Here is a 20,932-nt window from a genome sequence, read left to right as displayed (position 1 = left end):
CAGACAAATGTAGTGGGCTGTACTCATTTATGCCGAGCACTGTACATATTTATATATACAAGATGTGGCTAAACATGTTCTAAAAACTTTAAGCACTTATTTCTTAAATCCAGCTTCACAGACTTTGTTAAGTCTGTCAGTTTTTTTTGGCGAGGGCTACATACTTTTAATTAGCCTTTCATGCTCACTTTGACAATACATAGAGAAAGTTTCTCAATGCTAAATAAATATAAAACTAGAAAGAAGCAAAGTACAAACAGAGGAAAAGAGGCGTGTTATAGGCCCATTATAGTTAAGATGAGAAACTGAAACTCAGTTTCAGTTGTTGTATACTTTGTCGGTGCTCACAGGGTAGAGCGTGTAAGAAGTAGTAGAGTATATTTGGAATGGATCAAATGTTTAGAGGTTGGTGCAGTTTATTTTATTATATATTTTATTTATAATACAGTTGGTACATCAAAGAATTTACAAAGCAGAAAAGTGTAATGTATATAATTTTCTTCAGAAATCAAAATGTAAATCAGTATCAGTAATATACAAAATTGTTGAAAAAGAAGCATTTGTAATATATTTATATTAGGGTTTGTAAAATATTTTTTACAAAGCCCTATGTCTGTTTTACTGCTCATGAACTGACATGAACTGAGAGTACCAAGTTCAGAAGTAATCAAGTACAAATACTTTGTTACTGTACTTAAGTATAATTTTTAGGTATCTGTACTTTGAGTATTTATTTTTCTGACAATATTTTACTTTTCTTCATGGTATTTTAAAACAAATATCTAATTTCTGCTCCTTACATTTTCAGAATCTAAGTACAGTGTCATTTATTTAACACCCTCCCCAGTGTTTTTCATTTCTCTTCTCAAGCACCCCGCCTCTTCCTCCACAGTAACCTCTGAGTAGGTTTTTTTTTTTCAAAATTAAATGAATTGGATTTTACATGACTCCTGTAGTGTTTTTAGTGTATGTAGTGTACACATTTTTTCCCATCATCAGGTTAACATTGAGATTAACTTGTAATTCATGTCTAATGAGCATTACAGTCTGGGGATTATTATTTATGATTAGCATTAATATATCACAGAAAAAGTATCTTTAGAATGATCAAATTATTATCTCTCTGACTTTTAATCTTTGGTTTTGTCTATGCCTGCAGAAGCGAATAAGAAAGGAAAACAAGAATGGCTGGAAAGAGTGAAAAGAGAATTTCAAAATGGCCCACTTGCATCAAACGTTGTGTTTGCCCTTATTTTGACGGTCTTGGAAAGGTTAGTGCAGACAGAGTTTGAGTGCCCCTGTAAAGGGACATACTTGAATGGTGGTTTTGTGGCTACATTTTTCATCGTTCCTGGAATTTTGGCTTATGTGCTGATGGCTTCAATGCAAGAACTGAAGTGCTCACGTCACACAGACAATGCAAAGCGATTCTTTCACTGCTGCGTCCCTGCATTTGTGTGGATGATCTTGATGCTCTTTGATGGCAGCTACTTTTCTTGTGGAATGAGTGATTGGTCAGGCAGGTATGTAACTGCTGACAAAGCTGCCCCACTGAAGTGGTGTGAACCAGAAAATGGTACCTCATATCAGGATAGACTGAACAAATCTCAGGACTGGTACTTTCTCTCTCAGGTAAGTAAACTCGTTTTTTTTAAAGTGGTGTGGTGAGAATGTGATATGTGAAATGAGGTAATTTGTTTCCTGTGGTAATACAACATTTATGACAGGTTTGATTCTAAATGTTTTGGGTTTTTTCCATTGTTTATCACTGTTCTTTGTTTTAGTGGGTTGGGCTTGCCTTGGTGTTGGTCTTGACTTTGGTCTTCCTGATCATAAAATGCATCATAAATACATCTCTTGAACAAGAGCAATCCAGTACTCCTTCAGAAAGTGACTCTGGTCCATGTGTTCCCCCAGGTACCTGTTCACTTTAACCTGTATGCAGTAGAAATATTAACAATGATTCATAAATTACAATTTACAACTTGTTTTTGTCTTTACATTTCATCTATGCATGTCATGTATTTCACACACAAAAAGTATGATTGGAATGTTAAGATTACACTGCATGTTTATCTGACATTGTTGCCTGTATTCTGGTTGTATATTACTTTAAGTTATAATGAGAAATGATTGATTGTGCTTTATGCTTTGCTGTGCGCACATGTGCTGGCAGGGGTGCAGGGAAGGAAGGTGATGATTTTAAAGCCCCATGAGTAACATTCAATTAGTTATTATTATTATTATTATTACCATGAAAATTAATAACTTATCACCATAAAGTAATGTTTGCTTCACAAGGTACTTACAAATGTGTTCTTTTGCTAGCATTAGTTTTGTTTTCTGTTTCGCAACAAAGGATAAAATCAAGTCAACATCTGACCCTGCCTCCCCCCTCCTTATTTCATGATTTGGTTTGCTCCAGGTGTAAGCGCTCCTCTAGAGCTGTACCTCTGCAAAAGAAAGAGACACTAGCTTTGTTAAAAGTAAAGTCTGTGTTTCAAAAAAGAAAAGTGAGACAGGTAAAAATTACATTAATAGAAAGTCTCCATGAAAAATTCTCCTAGTGTTAATTAGCTTAATTTCTAACATAAAACAATGTTTTGTAGTTTTTTAGCCAACATGTAATTAGTGCAGGCAGACCCTCTGTACATATGTATGCTAAAACACTTTTTCCATCTCCCAACCAGGCCAAACAGATCAGGCCTCTGGCTCAAGCTCAGCTGTCGCACTCCGACCTCTCCATGCCAACACTCCTGACACCAACGTCACTGATATGTGAAGAAGCATAGGTGAGTTATTTTATGTCAATCTTTATTTTTATTCTACAGACTATTTATTTTTGTAATAATAATAATAATAATAATACATTATCTTTATAACCCACACAAACAGAGCATTTTATGGATAGGTGTGTATTGCTCTGCATATATTTTGCACACTGTTTCTGACAGCTGCAGTAAGAGCTTATAGTAAGCTCAATCATATTAAAACCTATCAGAGTTCCACCTATCAAAATTTGCCAGGTCTTATTACAGAGACATATTTTAGTCAGCTAAAGCTTGTTTAAAAATTGATATCCAAATAATTATTTAAGTAATATTTGCCAGTACTTTATATTATAAATAAAATGTTTATTATTATTTAAAAGATTTCAGACAAATATAGTGGTTACAATACATCAATATTTGTCTGTGAGATAGTGTAGTAGAGGTATAATGAAGTGCAGTATTTAAGTCATCATTTTTAACCACATAAATACAAAATACATTTAATTAAATATAAAATATGTTTCATATATTCATCCATCTATTTTCTTTCACTTATCCAGGGGGACTGAGGAGCTGGAGTCCATCCCAGCTGTCTCAGAGTAGGAGGCAGGATATACCCTGGATCGGTGGCCAACCTGAATTCTATCAGAATCAGAATCAGAATCAGAATACTTTATTGATCCCTGGGGGAAATTATTTTTTGTTACAGTGCTCCATTATAAACCAACATTAAGACAAGACAGACAATACGCTAACTAAGAATAGTACAATATATACATATATATACATACATACATACATAAGTCACTCATAAATAAATAGCTGGAAAAGAAACATGTGTAGTTGTAGCAGTAACCAGTGTGTTAAGTGGATGTGTTGTACAGGGAGATGGCCACAGGCAGGAAAGATTTCCTGTGTCGTTCAGTGGTGCTTTTCGGTAATCTCAGTCTCTCACTGAACGTGCTCCTGTGACTGACCAGCATGTCATGGAGTGGGTGGGAGGTGTTATCCAACATTGTCTTTATCTTGGACAGCATCTGCCTCTCCGACACCACCTTGAGGGAGTCCAGCTCCATCCCCACAACAATGCTGGCCTTACGGATTAGTTTATTGAGTCTGTTGGCATCTGCGACCCTCAGCCTGCTCCCCCAGCATGCAACAGCATAGAGGATCGCACTGGCCACAACAGACTCATAGAAAATCCTGAACATTTTCTGGCATATGTTGAAGGACCTCAGTCGCCTCAAAAAATAGAGACGACTCTGGCCCTTCCTGTAAAGTGCTGTGGTGTTTATAGCCCAGTCCAGTTTATTGTCAATGTGTACTCCAAGGTATTTATAGTCCTCCACAATGTCAACACTGACCCCCTGGATTGAAACAGGGGTCAAGTGTTTCCTGGTCTTCCTGAAGTCCACGATCAGTTCCTTGGTCTTTGCCACGTTGAGCTGCAGATGATTCTGCTCACACCACGTGACAAAGGAGTCGACCACAGCCCGGTACTCTGTCTCATCATCCCTGCTGATGCATCCAACCACCGCAGAGTCATCAGAAAACTTCTGAAGATGGCAGGTCTCCGTGCAGTGGCTGAAGTCTGTGGTGTAGAGGGTGAAGAGGAAGGGGGAGAGGACAGTCCCCTGTGGTGCCCCTAGTAGCGTATTATATATCTTTATAATTGGCCAGCTTCTCTCTGAAATTCTTTTTTCTTATCAGGGTTAATTTGTGGAATTTCTTGCCTTCTTAATGGGGTTGGGACCATCAGTTGTGTTGTGCAGAACTCAGGTTGGTACACAACTGACAGCCCTATTTGACAACTCTTAGAATCCGTATTATGGTAAGAACCAATCAGTTAGGGAAATGAGAGCACTTCATTATCTTAACTCTATAACGCCCTTTGTATAACATTTGATACATGAGTTTATGAGACCTGTATCTCATCAACACGATCAATACTTGCCGGGGGCGATCGTGGCTCAAGAGTTGGGCGTTCGCCTTGTAATCGGAAGGTTGCCGGTTCGAGCCCCGGCTTGGACAGTCTCGGTCGTTGTGTCCTTGGGCAAGACACTTCACCCGTTGCCTACTGGTGGTGGTCAGAGGGCCCGGTGGCGCCAGTGTCCGGCAGCCTCGCCTCTGTCAGTGCGCCCCAGGGTGGCTGTGGCTACAATGTAGCTTGCCATCACCAGTGTGTGAATGTGTGCATGAATGGGTGGATGACTGGATATGTAAAGCGCTTTGGGGTCCTAAGGGACTAGAAAAGCGCTATATAAATACAGGCCATTTACCATTTTACCATAATTTCAAAATGTTATGGACAAAGCTTTTTTTTTTGTCTAAAATGAACAATTTTGTTAACAAAAAGTTACCAGAAACACCCAATGTATCAAATATGATACAAAACATATATAATAAATATATAATAAATATATATCATATGCAACACGATACAGCAAAAAAGGGGGGATTTTGTTATAAGGGTTAATAAGCATCTCACTTGCAAAAAAATCTGAATTTTCTGGCTATTTTTTGATGGGTTGGTTCTTACGGGGTTAAGAACTGAAGGTCAGTCAGTCTGGAAAATTACTAAAACTTTGAATGCGTCCTCAAGTGCAGTTGCAACAACCATCAAGATCTTTGATTCCACTTGCTGTGTCTTTGTGCAACGCAGAATAGAATAGAATAGAATAGAATAGAATAGAATAGCCTTTATTGTCATTGTACAGAGTACAACGAAATTGGAGTGCCACTCCCTTGGTGCAAGATTCAAAGATAAATATAAATGTAAAATATAAAAAGTACAATAAAACAATCGCAAGTATTCAAACAATAGTAAGTAAGATATATACAGGATAGCAGCATTAATATAATGACAGTATGAATAGCAGCATAATATAATGGCAGTGACGGTATGGTATAGCTAAGCAGGTTCAATTGTTTTTGTGCTTATTTACTACGGTGATAGCTCTGGGAAAGAAGCTATCCCTGAATCTGTTTGTCCTGGTTTTATGTGACCTGTACCGTCGGCCTGACGGTAATAGTTCAAACAGTTGATTGCTGGGGTGAGAGTGGTCCTTGATGATATTGCCAGCTCTGCTGAGGTACCGAGAGTTTGCAGTGACCTCCAGGCTGGGCAGAGAGCAGCCAGTGATCTTCTGGGCTGTGTTGATGACCCTCTGCAGTACTTTCCTGTCCGCAGCTGAGCACCCTGCATACCATGTTGTTATGCCGTACGTTAGGATGCCCTCTATGGTGGCTCTGTAAAATGTCACCAGCAGCCTCTCCTCCAGGTTGTTCCTCCTGAGCACTCTCAGAAAGTGGAGACGTTGCTGGGCCTTTTTTTACCACCACCGTGGTATTTGCAGTCCAGGAGAGGTCATCAGAGATCTGCACGCCCAGAAACCTCATGGAGTGTACCCTCTCCACACAGTTCCCGTGAATGTAAAGTGGGGCCGGGTCTGCTCTACCCTTCCTGAAGTCCAAGATAAGTTCTTTAGTTTTCGTGGTGTTCAGTTGGAGGTTGTTAACTGAACACCACTCAGTCAGTCTGTTAACCTCATCTCTGTAGTCCGACTCATCCCCCCTTGAGATGAGTCCAACCACTGTGGTGTCATCTGCGAACTTTATGATGGTGTTTGAGAGATGGGTAGGGGAGCAGTCGGATGTGTAGAGCGTAAACAGGAGGGGACTCAAAACACATCCTTGTGGATACCCGGTGCTGAGTGTGATGGTGCTGGACAGGTGGGGGCCGAGTCTGACAGACTGTGGTCTATTTGTCAGGAAGTCCTTGATCCAGAGGCAGATGGGGGAGGAGAGTCCCAGGTGAGACAGTTTCTGGACCAGGATCTCCGGGATGATATGATTGAATGCTGAGCTAAAGTCCAGAAAGAGCATTCTCACATAGCTTCCTCGGTGCTCCAGGTGACTCAGCGCAGTGTGGAGCGCTATGGTGATAGCGTCCTCGGTGGATTGATTTGTCCTGTAGGCAAATTGGTGGGGGTCCAGAGTGGGAGGCAGACCGGCCCTGATGTGCTGACAGACCAGTCTCTCAAAGCACTTCATCACTACAGGCGTAAGTGCAACAGGCCTGTAGTCATTTGGGCTGACCACAGCTGTCTTCTTGGCGATGGGGATGATGGTGGAGGTTTTGAGGCAGGGCGGGACGGTGTTTGATGACAAGGAAAGGTTGAAGATTTTAGTGAAGACTCCGGTCAGTTCGTCAGCACATGCTCTGAGAACCTTTCCATGTATTCCATCAGGACCTGCCGCCTTCCTGGGATTCACTGACCTTAGAACACACCTCACTTGATGCTCCCTAAGTGTTAGTGTGCCAGTGCTGGGGGCGGGTGGAAGTGGTGTGACAGCTGAGGGCCTGGTCGTCTCAAAGCGGGTGAAGAAACGGTTTAGATCCTCAGCCAGCGAGGCATCAGTCCTAGACATCGCCTGGTTATTGCTTCTGTAGTTGGTAATGTGATTGATCCCCTGCCACATTTTTCTGGGGTCGTTGTCAGCAAAGTGATCTTCAATCCTCCTCTTATAGGCAGCCTTAGCTTTCCCGATGCCTCTACTCAGGTCTGCCCTGGCCGCCCTATACGCAGCCCTGTCCCCTGACTTGAAGGCAGTGTTGCGGCTTTTTAGGAGGGATTGCACTTCGCTATTCATCCAGGGTTTTTGATTTGGAAACACCCTGATCCTTTTGTTGACGGTGAGATTGTCAACACAGTTCCTGATGTACGAGAGTACAGTGTCCGTGTACTCCTGGAGGTTGTGGCTGGAGAATAAATCCCATACAGTTGTTGAGAAGCAGTCCTGCAGTTGAGAGAGGGCTCCTTCAGGCCAGGTTTTTATTGTCTTTGTCTGGGGCTTTGTTTTTCTCAGCAGGGGGGTGTAGGTGGGGGTGAGGGACATGCAGAGGTGGTCAGATCCAGCCAGGTGGGGGAGGGGTGTCGCTCTGAAAGCATGCCTGATGTTTGAATAGACATGGTCCAAAGTGTGTTCTCCTCTCGTAGCAAAGTCGACAAACTGGACAAATTTAGGAAGCGCAGTCTTTAGGCACGCTTTGTTAAAGTCGCCGGCGACAATAAAAACCCCATCCGGGTGGTGTCGAGGAGGGAAATTATTTTACTGCTATTGTCAAATAATTGTCATTGCATTAATAATATAATCTGCAGCATGGATATTGCATTCCAAGGTTTAAACAGTGTCTCTTTCAGAAAGACTGAGTTGCAGGCTGACAGGAAGTTGTATGCAGAAAGAAGCAGGAAGTTATTTTGAGCCGCAGGCTAAGACGAGGCTTTAACAATGTAACAGATAGCTTTAAGAAGGCCTTAAGCAGCTATGACTATTTTATACACAATGCATATCTGTGCTTATTAAAGAGTTGGAGCTCGGTCAATTAATTGGGGGTCGGAAGCTTTGTTCGGCGCGATGTTCGGACAATCTATTGTGCAAGTGACTTGGAGCCAGAGAAGGAATTGCAATACATGCTTACAAAACACTTATATATCAGATCATTTTATATTAAGGTTTTAGTAGAGGTTCTTGATTAAAACATTTATTTAGTAGAAGACATACACATAGTCTCAGTGAGCTTCTGGTCTGGTAAAAGGTCAGAAGTGCAACAGGTGAATTAAGAAAGAGCATTTGAGGACGAGACACAGACAGTAGGTGAAGAGGTGACACAAAGAGCATGTGAGGTCAACACACACACACACACACACACTTTAAATTAGATTTATTTAGAGGAGAGGTTAGTTATGTTTGGCTGTAACTGCAAAATTGTCTTGGTAAAAGAGGAACCGTTTCTTGGTGTCTCGGCAAGAAAGAGGAACAAGACAAGAACTGAAAGGTAGACAGGAAGGGCTAGCCATGAAAATAGAAGATGATTTTCTAGGTGAAAAGTCATGATGATGTTGATCTGATCTATGTATAAAATGTATCTGTGACGTATGAAGGGGCGTCAGTAAATAAACCCTGATGCTATAAAATATCTGTTCATGCTTTGATTAAATCGAAGACTACTTCCTGTCTGCGTACAGAGTTGTCTTCCCACGCGTGTATTCATTAAAATCTTCGTTTGACTTTACCCGGCCGGATCGGTGTGGTTATTCTTCGATCACCTCTTGTACCCTTCCTCAATATTGAATCTTAACATTTGGGGGCTTCGTCCGGTTATTGAGGAGGGAGAGTTGGAGGTTTGGACGGAGAAATCCGGGGTCTTGGGTGGTCTGACGGGCAGACATGAATTCCAGTGGTCTAAGTGAGTGGGCATAAGCCGGCTTATCCAAAAGGTAAGGCACTACCTGTTGAATTATTTCCAAAGTGTGCCAAATTGGATATGATAAAATTTAAGTCTACTCACTGAAGTTACTGGTGGATGTCTGTTTTGATTTTGATGAAAATCTCATGAGTTGAAGCAGTTAGAGTTCTGCTAAGAAGAAATGAAAGTAGTTAAGAGTCTGATAAGAAAAGTTTAAATACTGGGTTGAAGTCCCAAAGAAATTGAGTTAGAGTCTCAAGTAGTTTGGTAGGGAATTGGTTATTTTGTTGGTTAGAGTCCAAATTTGGTCATAAAGTGGACCTGAGCGGTCATTTTGTGAGTTGGAGTCTCCATTTGACCACTAGGTTGCACCTGCTTCAGTTATACACTTGTTTCGGGTGTTGATTGGTGTTTCAAAGTATTATAAATTATTCTAGAACGGAACCGTGGGGGTTCTAGGAAGCGCAGTTCTCGGAGGTAACGCTCCCTCCCGGCCAAGGACGCTTGGCCCTGACCTATCGGCGAATAGGGTTAGTACGGTTGGCAACCGGGGAGAACTTGGGAACCTCCAAAATAGCTAGGAGCTAGAGTCTCCTTACCGTTTGCAACGGTATCTGCGCTTTTTTGGCCAGCAGAAGTGGATTTCGGGCGTGTAACTTTAACCTAAAACTTCAAAAAGTTTGGGTTGGTTGACGCTTTTAAATTGAGTTAGGGATTTTAGAAATGAGGCCAGAAACAGTTAAAGTCTTGATACTGGTTAATTGATCGCAAAAAACGGTTATGTTAAATTTGTCGAAATTTGATAGGTGTTAAAAGGTTTAAAATCTGTGCAGTTGTAAATATAAGACGTCTCTGTATTAAAAAAGATCTCTGTGGGTCGAGTCAGCAATGCACTGACTGCCTGCTGCTATTCTTAGATGAAGAGTGTGTGTGCATGCAAATGAGGCAGCTGATGCAGAGCGCATGAGAGGACTATGCTTTCGGTTTTGCGTGTCATTCAGCTCTATAACTATTGTTTGCAAATGTGGATAAATGTCTGCAGTTAAAATGCTGGCTTAGTAAATAACAACATTGTAAATATATGAATGGTGACAGCGTTTCAAAATAGAATATAAGAATTGTTTGTGTTTAAAACCAACGTTTAGGTAAAGAAGATTTAAGGTGGATTTGAAGGCATAAACAAAAAATAAAAGGGTTACAGTCTGCAAGGGTTGTTAATACATGAGCTGACTGGATGCAGAGTAAGTGGAGTGGTCATCCTGAGAGGATTGAATGATGCTCTAACTCTGTGGTCAAGTCAGACATAGGCTTTAAGCAACCATGAGCCACTAATAAGCGTGACAGATTAATGAGTATGTGTAAATTGAACTTGTTAAATAGCTTTGATAGGAGTAACTCAATGAGCACGCAATAAAGTGGACCTGTTAGAACCTGTTTGACATTTGTCGCTTTAACAGTAAATGATTGTGTTGTGTCCCATGCACTAAACAGTCCCATTTAATACTGTAAAATCGTTGTTTAAATAGAATAAGCAAACATGCCTGTGATTTATTTTGCAACCTGTAACATACAAATTGCAGAGGAAGAGGGTCGACTAGAGGTGACCTGTAAATGTCACATAGTGACTGAGGAAGGTGTTTCACCTTATGAGATGACAGTGTGGTCCGAGATTGAGCTGCATGAGCTAAATGCCTATATACAACGTTGTCTATTTCTATTTCAAGGCTTAAAGGAGATGACTGAGCATGAAAATGATCCAAATTGGGAGCCCACAGAGGCCGCCCACTTTGCTCAGGTTATGGTAGAGTCGGTACTAGACGGTTTTGATTCTGATATGCTTGCTTGGGAAATAATGTAATTATCTGTGGAGATGTCTCCAAGCGATTAGTAGATTTAAAGGAGACAAATGTGCTTGAGAGTGCGTGGTTGAAATTGTATGTGTGCGTGTGCGTTTGATATGTGGGAGCCTTCTCGGGCAGCGATTTTTTGTTAAACCTGTGGCAGGCTGTGCAACATGGAGAAAGCTTTGACATAATGTCATAAAGGTGATTTCTTGGTTTTAGATTTATTAGTACGGGATGCTTGAGGGTGTGTTGCTGTAAAGTATATAAGGGACGCGCAGCGCCGTTAATGGGTTTAAAATAAATGAAAAAAACACTAATCCGAGGAACTATTGGAGAGGTAAGTATACGGAGATGAGCGCGTTGCGCATAAGGGTTGCTGGTGTCATATATTAACACTTTGAGGGCGAATAATTTTGATTGAGTGTCAACGCTTGAGAACGCGAGGACAGCGTCTAAAGGGCTGGGTTAAACTTTGTGTATCACCGAGCAGGGGAAGAGGAGCCAGTGGTTGCGAGAACAGCGAGACGAAGACTGAAACCGAAAGTTAAGCGTGTCTGGGTGACCTAGACCAAGAAGGTGGAGTCGACCAACGCCATTGGAAGAGGTAAGTCTGTGTTTCAGAGAATGGCTGACAGCTCGGGTGCGACACCTAGTAGGAAAAGGGGATGCAAACCTCTGAAGGATCAGCTCGAACAGCGTAAGAAAGTTGTTCGCTTGGCTTCCCCTGGAGTATTAAAATCAGCAGAGAAAGAGTGCCAAGCGATGGAGGTTGAGGTAAGTAAACCTATTATATCCCAACAGAAAGGGCTGGGTGATAAAATACCTCTGAGCTTGGTGTTAAAAACTGAAGGAGAAGTGTATGGACAAATGCATGAGGCCCTACGTGCGTCCATAGAGGCATTAACGGCATTGGAGGTTATAAAGCAGAGAGTAATGCAGGGAGGGCCAGAAGAGGAGAATGAAGGCCGTGCGACGTCATCAGGAGAAGAAGACGATGAGGAGGACGAAGATGGAGGAGCTGAACCTCAACCAAGTACAAGCCTAATTTTGAGGAAAAGAAGTGTGAAGAGAGACCAAGCACAGAGACAGCCCATATTTAGGAGCTCAAAGGGAAAAGGAAAGTCGAGGAAGAGTAGAAAAGTGAGTTTTGAACAAGGAGCTCCTGACCCTGGTTTAAGTCTGCCTCTGATAGCAGGTCCAAAGAACGAACCAGTTTATCGCGCCTATAAGGTGAGAGATTTGGAAGCATTGGTTAGACAACTTCCACCAATAACCAAGGGAGAACATTGGGAAGGAGAAGAATTAGCGCTGGGCGACTTTCGCGCTTTGGCCGGACGTTGTATGCTGGGTGGTGGGTTAGCAGATGTAGAGCAGATAGCTCAAACAACCAGATATGCAAATGACCTGAAATATCATGAGGCGCAGAGTGACTTAGCAGATGCAGTTCGGGAAAAGGACCCAACTCCTAACTCTGGAGCCATTCCAAAAACACACCCAGAGAGTGTTTAGCTAAAGCAAAGGAACAATGGTTGTTAGGAACAGGAATACATCCGGGGAAGGAGGGTGAAAGTAGAGCGTGGTTTCGTTCGGCAATGCTGGCAGGGCTGCCCAACCAGGTTGCAGTTGACTTGGAAAAGAACCCAGATTTTGCCGTTGCAGACTCGGTGCAGTGGGAGAGACATGTGACCCACAGACTTCAGCAGGAACAGGATTTGACGAACAAACAAAAGAAAGAGTTAGATGAAGTATAGGCGCAGCTGCTTAGGCTGCAGCTGGGTGAGGCTCGCGAAAAATATAATGCGAAGAAAAGAACCGAAAGAACTAAATAAGACTATAATGGTGGCAAGGCCTCAGCCCGATCCTGTGCCTGACTGGCCAGATCAGGATCCGGGTCTCTACCCTGATGATCGTTGGCCCGCCAATGCACCAAGGCAGCGTCAACCCGTAGGGAATTGGGGGACCGGTGGACCGCAGAGAGGGCGTGGTGGATCCGTGAGGGGAGGACAAAGGGCTCGGAATCCGGGGAATCCTGGCAGTGTGTCTTGGACTGGCTGTTACAGCTGTGGAGCAGAAGGACACTGGTCCCGAGAATGCCCTGAATCGCAGCAAAATTATCAGAGGCGAGGCTATCAACCCCAGGCACGAGGAGGCCCAAGACAAAGAGTTGCTTACAGGGGAGCACATCAAGCTCCAAACCCGAATGCAGCACCAGCCCCCAGTACCCAGTAGCCGACTGGGGCTGGGAGGGGGAGCAATACTGATGGAGCCCGGAGAAACTGAACAGCGTGGGGACGGCAGAACCTATGCTGTCAATGATGATGATCCAGCATTGACACAGCTGGGAAAACAGACTTTGAAGCACCAATATGTGGTGTCCTGACAGGTGCCTGGAAAATCTCATGGGCAGGGACCTGCTTGTGAAACTGGGATCACCTTCAAAGACTCAATATCTAGTCCAGAACTCTGAACAACCCACTGCCGAAATCTACTGGGGGAGGCTAGTGGAAGAAGGTATTCTGAGACATTATCAGCTGTGGAAACCCTGGATAATGAGCCTGGCCGTCTATTCCCCACCGCGAGATCCTTTCCACGTTACACTCTTTTATGATAGGGAAGATAACGATATCTATTGGGAACAGTTCCAGTCTGATCTTGAGGGACAGACGTGGAATGTGCAAACACATAACATTTATGTTGGACCAGAAGGTGTGGCCGCGGCTGTGAAATTTACTGATGAACAACTGCCTTGGTACAATGTGGGAGAGGATTCAGCCCCTCACATTACATTGGCGGTCCACGAGGGTCATGGGCCAAGAGATCTGGGACCAATGGTCAAGCGGGCGCTGGACAACGCATGCTGGCAAAGCACCCAAATTCCAAACGTCTGGTATGCACCAAAATGTAAAATATATCGCATAACTTGTTTGTCCAACGATGCAGTGATCTTAGAACATAAAGAAATCTCCAGAATACATGGCAGGGAAAGAATGGATCATCCTGATGCAGTAGCTGAGCTCTCAAAATTGCCTGGTACTTTGTGGTCCGCAGGGCCCACAGATGTAGGTCTAGCTAACTGTTCGCCTGTCCTGTTCCGGCTGAAGTCTGACATACCATTTAACAGACCATAATAGAAGCACAAAACTGAAGACCAAAAGTGGTTCACATGTATTGACCTAGCGAATGCATTCTTTTGTCTCCCACTGCACGAGTCACTCAGAGACATTTTCTCATTCACATACAGAGGCCGCAAATTTAGGTACATACGCCTACCACAAGGCTTTGCACTCTCACCAGGAATTTTTAATCAGGTGTTGAAAGAGACATTGTCCCCATGTCAACTGCCAGGGGGCTGTACATTAATAGAGTATGTTGATGATCTTCTTATTGCAGCCCCGTCAGCAGCGGCCTGTGCGGTAGCATTGCTCGTGGTGTTGAACAGATTGGCGGAGTGTGGCTTCAAAGTGAGCAAAGAAAAACTGCAGTTGGTCCGGCCAGAGGTAACATTCCTGGGCCGGGTGATCGCACACAGATCAGTGGGGTTAATGAACACACACAGAGACCAAATTCTGACACATCCAAAACCAAGAACTGTGAAGGAGTTGCTTTCCTTTCTTGGCTTGACAGGTTACAGCAGGCAGTTCATTCCGAACTATGTGGGTAAAACGGCCCCTTTAAGGGACTTGATCAAGAAAGTTGGTGTTCGAAATCTGAAGGCTGAATTGCCTTGGACGCCGGACACAGAGACAGCGTTCATTTCACTAAAACAGGATTTGTCAAGAGCCACAGATCTGGCCACACCTAACTATGATGAGGCATTTTATCTTGATGTTTCAGAAACAAAGGGAGTTGTGAATGGTGTGTTGTTTCAGAAAAAAGGGGGAGGTAGGGATGTACTTATGTATGTTAGCATAAGATTAAATTCAACAGAAGCAAGGCATCCCACATGCACACAACACGCAGCAGGAGTAGCAAAGATAATTCAGAAAACAGCACATATAGTGAGGGAACACCCACTGAAAGTGCTTACTACACACAGTGTAGTGGCCTATGTGAACTCACAGGCATTCACAATGACTCCACTGACGCAACAAAGGTTGAGCAAAATTTTAGAGGCGCCAAATTTGATATTCACACATGAAGGAATAAATATGGCAGACCTAATGGGGTCAGGAGAACCACATGACTGTATTAAGAAAGCCCAGGTTGAAGGAAAAATCGAGGGACAACAGTCGGCCCAGAGAGCTGAAGTGATAGCCCTAACTCGAGCCCTGAGGTTGGCTAAAAACATGAGAGTGAACATCTACACTGACTCAGCATATGCGTTTGGAGCAGCTCATGTGGAACTGGCTCAGTGGAAGAGAGCCGGGTTCAGAACGGCCACTAATGCACCCATCTGTCACAAAAAGGCCCTGGAGGACCCAGACGAGGTAAGTATTATAAAATGCAAAGGCCACTCACAAGCAGACAGTATGGTGGCAAGAGGAAATCAGAAAGCTGACGAAGCCGCAAAGGAAGCAGCGGGCTACAAAGGACAGAGACAACTGGTGCAGGTAACCCCAGAAGAGGAGGTTAGCACTAACAGCATGGAAGAAGTTAGACAGGCTCAGGAGGAGACATCCCCAGAGGAAAAGGGGGTGTGGGAAAACAAAGGAGCCTGGCAAGATGGCGGTTTGTGGAGGGGGCCAGATGGGCGTCCCGCTTTAACGGCCAAAATGGCGGAACAAAAGGTGAATGAGGCTCACGGGCTTGGTCACGTGGGAGTGGAACAGATGGAGAGAAATTTGTGCCGATGGTGGCATCCTGATTTGAGAAGGATGATACTGGAAAAGGCCAGAACGTGCCTAATTTGTGGGGCACACAACCCAAAGCCAGCAGTAAAACCTGAAGCTGGTAAGGTTCTCATGCCAGGAAGGCCAGGAGAAGAGGTCGTGATTGATTATACCGACATGATTGATACAGGCCCAGGTGGGGTGAGGTATTTGTTGGTGTGTGGATGGCCCGAAGCATGGGCGACCAAATGTGAAGATGCGAAAAGTGTGATTAAGTGCTTAACCAATCATTACATTCCAAGGCATGGGTTTCCCAAGAGAATTAGATCAGACAATGGTGCTCACTTCAAGAATAAAGATTTGCAAGAGGTAGAGAGGATGAACCTAAATTTGGAAAACAAGTTGGCTAAAATTTGTGCGCAGACAGGGCTAAATTGGGTCGCAGCCCTGCCCATTGCTTTGATGACCATAAGATGTTTATGATGATGTTAACTTTGTATTTCAGGTGCAGTTATAACTATTTTATACATATTGCATTTTGTGCTTTTAAAGGAGTTGTGGCTCAAATTTGTCTCTGGAGGGTCATGAGCCTTTGGCTAGCGCTATGATTAGCCAATCTACTGTGAGGATAATATGAGTTCATGAAGGATTGCACACGCTTACAGACACAGAGTTAAGAAACACACATGACAGTATTGATTCCAGGCAAAAGGCCCTAAATTCATTTAGCTTTTAACTGAACTTAAAGAAGGACCAAAGAGGAAGGAAAGCATATATTTTGGTTAAGTCTGATAAACTAGAATCAGGAGGTATTGTTACATTAAGGGAGCAAAATGAAATAAAAAGGTTATACCAAAACAGGTGATAACATAGGAAATGTGAGGTTTTAAAATGAAGTTAGTGTTAACACATAGGAGTTGTTTCAAGGCAGCATTTAGCTATGATGAAATGTATACAGGAGTAATTGCTTATATGCTTAAACATAATTGATTAAAGTGGTTGTTTTCTTTTGGAGTAGATTAACTTGCAGCAGCGACAACTTGTGCACAGGATGTTGATGATCAGATAAGGGAAAGTAGAGCGAGCAACTGGACGTGAAACCAGCGCTTAAAAGAATTTTAAAGTGATGAGTAACGTTGAAGAGTATACATAAATACAAGTCAATAAGTGTTCCAGAGGTCAAAAGGGGGAGTGTCGAGGAGGGAAATTATTTTACTGCTATTGTCAAATAATTGTCATTGCATTAATAATATAATCTGCAGCATGGATATTGCATTCCAAGGTTTAAACAGTGTCTCTTTCAGAAAGACTGAGTTGCAGGCTGACAGGAAGTTGTATGCAGAAAGAAGCAGGAAGTTATTTTGAGCCGCAGGCTAAGACGAGGCTTTAACAATGTAACAGATAGCTTTAAGAAGGCCTTAAGCAGCTATGACTATTTTATACACAATGCATATCTGTGCTTATTAAAGAGTTGGAGCTCGGTCAATTAATTGGGGGTCGGAAGCTTTGTTCGGCGCGATGTTCGGACAATCTATTGTGCAAGTGACTTGGAGCCAGAGAAGGAATTGCAATACATGCTTACAAAACACTTATATATCAGATCATTTTATATTAAGGTTTTAGTAGAGGTTCTTGATTAAAACATTTATTTAGTAGAAGACATACACATAGTCTCAGTGAGCTTCTGGTCTGGTAAAAGGTCAGAAGTGCAACAGGTGAATTAAGAAAGAGCATTTGAGGACGAGACACAGACAGTAGGTGAAGAGGTGACACAAAGAGCATGTGAGGTCAACACACACACACACACACACTTTAAATTAGATTTATTTAGAGGAGAGGTTAGTTATGTTTGGCTGTAACTGCAAAATTGTCTTGGTAAAAGAGGAACCGTTTCTTGGTGTCTCGGCAAGAAAGAGGAACAAGACAAGAACTGAAAGGTAGACAGGAAGGGCTAGCCATGAAAATAGAAGATGATTTTCTAGGTGAAAAGTCATGATGATGTTGATCTGATCTATGTATAAAATGTATCTGTGACGTATGAAGGGGCGTCAGTAAATAAACCCTGATGCTATAAAATATCTGTTCATGCTTTGATTAAATCGAAGACTACTTCCTGTCTGCGTACAGAGTTGTCTTCCCACGCGTGTATTCATTAAAATCTTCGTTTGACTTTACCCGGCCGGATCGGTGTGGTTATTCTTCGATCACCTCTTGTACCCTTCCTCAATATTGAATCTTAACAGTGGGCAAGCTGTTGTTTGTTTATGGTGTTGAGCAAGAGGCTGAGAGCCGTGCCAACGTTAGCATCCGGCGGTATATAAACAGCTATCACAATAACTACTGTAAACTCATGGGGTGACTCTTCTGTCTCCCCGTGTCCCACACAATTCACCTGTAAATGATCCCCTACAATTGAAATTTCAGTGTGATATGACGCAGAAATTAACATTCCCTTATTTATGTGTACTATATGTAACCTGAATTTTTCTCTCTATTATCAAATAACAAAGGTTATCTTTAAAATTTGTTATTGAACTTACTAATTAAGTTGCTTTTTATGGCATCAGTAATAAACTGCCCCTAAAAAGTCCACTTTATTGCGTGCTCATTGAGTTACTCCTATTAAGGCTATTTAACAAGTTCAAATTACACATACTCATTAATCTGTCACGCTTATTAGTGGCTCATGGTTGCTTAAAGCCTATGTCTGACTTGGCCACAGAGTTAGAGCATCATTCGATCCTTTTAGGATGACCACTCCATTTACTCTGCATCCAGTCAGCTCATGAATTAACAACACTTGCAGACTGTAGCCCTTTTTATTAACATTACCCTTTTATTTCTTGTTTATACCTTCAAATCCACCTTAAATCTTCTTACCTAAACGTTGGTTTTAAACACAAACAATTCTTATATTCTACTTCGAAACGCTATCACCATTCATATATTTACAATCATCATTCAAACTCCATTTACAATGTTATTATATACTAAGCCAGCATTTTAATCGCAGACATTTATCCACATTTGCAAACAATAGTTATAGAGCTGAATAACACACAAAACCGAAAGCATAGTTCTCTCATGCGCTCTGCATCAGCTGCCTCATTTGCATGCACACACACACACACCATCTAAAAATAGCAGCAGACAGTCAGTGCATTGCTGACTCGACACACAGCCTCCTCTCACACCAAGTTCTCCTTTTTTTTTTTTTTTTTTTTTTATATTACAAAGACGTCTTATATTTACAACTGCACAGATTTTAAGCCTTTTAACGCCTAAACAATTTTGACAAATTTAAATTAACGGTCTAACCAATAAAAGTCCAACTTTTTTGTAATCAATTAACCAGTATCTGTCCAACAGTTTCTGGCCTCATCTCTAAATTCCCTAACACAATTTAGGAGTGTCCAACACCCAAGGTCCAACCTTTGCTGCCCAAAAAAGCGCAGATTACCGTTCCAAACGGTAAGGAGACTCTAACTCCTAGTTATTCTGGAGTGCCCCAAACTCCACAGTAACCAACTGACTATCCCTCTTTTTGAGGACAATGCCTAAGCGTCCTTGGCATTGGCAAGCGTTACCTCTGAGCACTGCGCTTCCTAGAACCCCCACGGTTCCGTTCTAAAATAATTTATAATACTTTGAAACAACAATCAACACCCAAAACAAGTGTATAACTGAAGCAGGTCCAACCTTATAACCAAAAAATAAGCAAATTCCCTAACATACTAAAATCATTAAGCAGTCCAACTGCTTTCCACGGTCCAACCGTATTAAATCCTTTTAGCGGTCCAACCGCATTCAATCATTACCAGCAGTCCAACTGCTTTAAATCCTCAGATTCTTATCAAAATCAAAACAGACATCCACCAGTAATTTCAGTGAGCGGACTTTTAATTTTCACAGCCCAATTTGACACACTTTGGAAATAATTCAACAGGTAGTGTCTTACCTTTTTAAATATGATGCACCGGCGTGCGTCCACTCACTTTGACCACTGGCCAAGTCTGCCCGTCTGACCACCTCGGACCACCGTTCACACCTCCACTTTTCTCCCTTACTCAACCACCGGACGAAGCCCCCAAAAATGTTAAGGTTCAAAAATTGAGGAAGGGTACAAGAGGTAAATGGTAAATGGTAAATGGCCTGTATTTATATAGCGCTTTACTAGTCCCTAAGGACCCCAAAGCGCTTTACATATCCAGTCATCCACCCATTCACACACACATTCACACACTGGTGATCGAAGAATAACCACACTGGTCCGGCCGGGTGAAGTCAAACGAAGATTTTAATTTACACGTGGGAAGATCACTGGAAACAGCAATTGATCTTCGACTTACTAAAGCACAAACAATTATTTTATAACATCAGGGTTTGTTTACTGACGCCCCTTCATGCGTCACAGATACATTTTATACATACGTCAAATCAACACCACAATGACCTTTCACACAGAACATCATCTTCTATTTTCATGGCTGACCCTTCCTGTCTACCTTTCAGTTCTTGTCTTGTTCCTCTTTCTTGCCGAGACACCAAGAAACGGTTCCTCTTTCACCGAGACACTTTCACAGTTAGCACCAGACATGTCTAACCTCTTCTCTAAATAAATCTAACTAAAAGTGTGTGTGTTGACCTCACTCAGCCTCTATTTCACCTCTTCACCTACTTACTGTCTGTGTCTCGTCCTCAAATGCTCTTTCTCAATTCACCTGTTGCACTTCTGACCTTTCACCAGGACAGAGGCTCACTGAGACTATGTGTATGTCTTCTACTAAATAAATGTTCTAATCAAAAACCTCTAATGAAACCTTAATATAAAATAACCTGATATAAGTGTTTTATAAGCATGTATTGCAATTATCCTTCTATGTTCTAGTTTTCCCTCAACATGGATCATCTGAACAGTCACGTCAGTGAAGCTTCAAACCTTTTAAAGAACCTGAACATCAACTCAAATAAGCACAGATATGCAATATGTATAAAATAGTTATAACTGCATCTGAAATACAAAGTTATCATCATCATAAACATCTTAAGGCCATCTTAAAGCTATCTGTTACATTGTTAAAGCAATGATCATACTGCAGATTATATTATGCTGGTAAAATACTTTTTGTTCATCCCCACAATCCCCCTTTCGACCTCTGGCACACCAGAGGTCGATACATATGTTGTTGTTCACTCCTCAGTCCACTCAACTGCTTCCATATCCATCATTGGCATCATGGACATAGGGGCCACCGCCCCAGGGTCCACTGCCTTTACAATCACCTTCTCTACCAACCT

At 42.3% G+C, this 20,932-nt stretch overlaps 1 protein-coding gene and 1 pseudogene across 1 annotated transcript; both read left to right on the top strand.

Moving 5' to 3' along the window:
* Positions 1–383: 383 nt before the first annotated feature.
* Positions 384–2,782, top strand: LOC147315859 (uncharacterized). The gene is made up of 4 exons (XM_086260178.1): positions 384–405; positions 1,160–1,632; positions 1,785–1,917; positions 2,691–2,782. Exons 1-4 carry the CDS (start codon positions 387–389, stop codon positions 2,780–2,782), a joined length of 717 nt encoding a protein of 238 aa, XP_086116304.1. The 5' UTR covers positions 384–386.
* Positions 2,783–11,272: 8,490 nt separating this feature from the next.
* On the top strand, positions 11,273–13,448 carry LOC147315858 (uncharacterized; annotated as a pseudogene).
* The last annotated feature ends 7,484 nt before the right edge of the window (positions 13,449–20,932 follow it).

The sequence above is a fragment of the Aulonocara sp. 'chitande type north' Nkhata Bay genome, linkage group LG13 (genome assembly GCF_057382095.1).
Source record: "Aulonocara sp. 'chitande type north' Nkhata Bay isolate Kocher_YH1m ecotype deep benthic linkage group LG13, A_spYH_male_GT1.1, whole genome shotgun sequence".
Classification (NCBI taxonomy): domain Eukaryota; kingdom Metazoa; phylum Chordata; class Actinopteri; order Cichliformes; family Cichlidae; genus Aulonocara; species Aulonocara sp. 'chitande type north' Nkhata Bay.
The sequence above is the reverse complement of the archived record's forward strand: the minus strand, read 5'-3'. Positions and strand labels throughout refer to the sequence as shown.

Bases quoted from the DNA above. Each gene is read 5' to 3' on its own strand.
- LOC147315859 (XM_086260178.1), top strand. The intron at 1,633-1,784 runs GTAAGTAAACTC...TCTTTGTTTTAG, and splicing joins ACTGGTACTTTCTCTCTCAG to TGGGTTGGGCTTGCCTTGGT. The intron at 1,918-2,690 runs GTACCTGTTCAC...TCTCCCAACCAG, and splicing joins TGGTCCATGTGTTCCCCCAG to GCCAAACAGATCAGGCCTCT.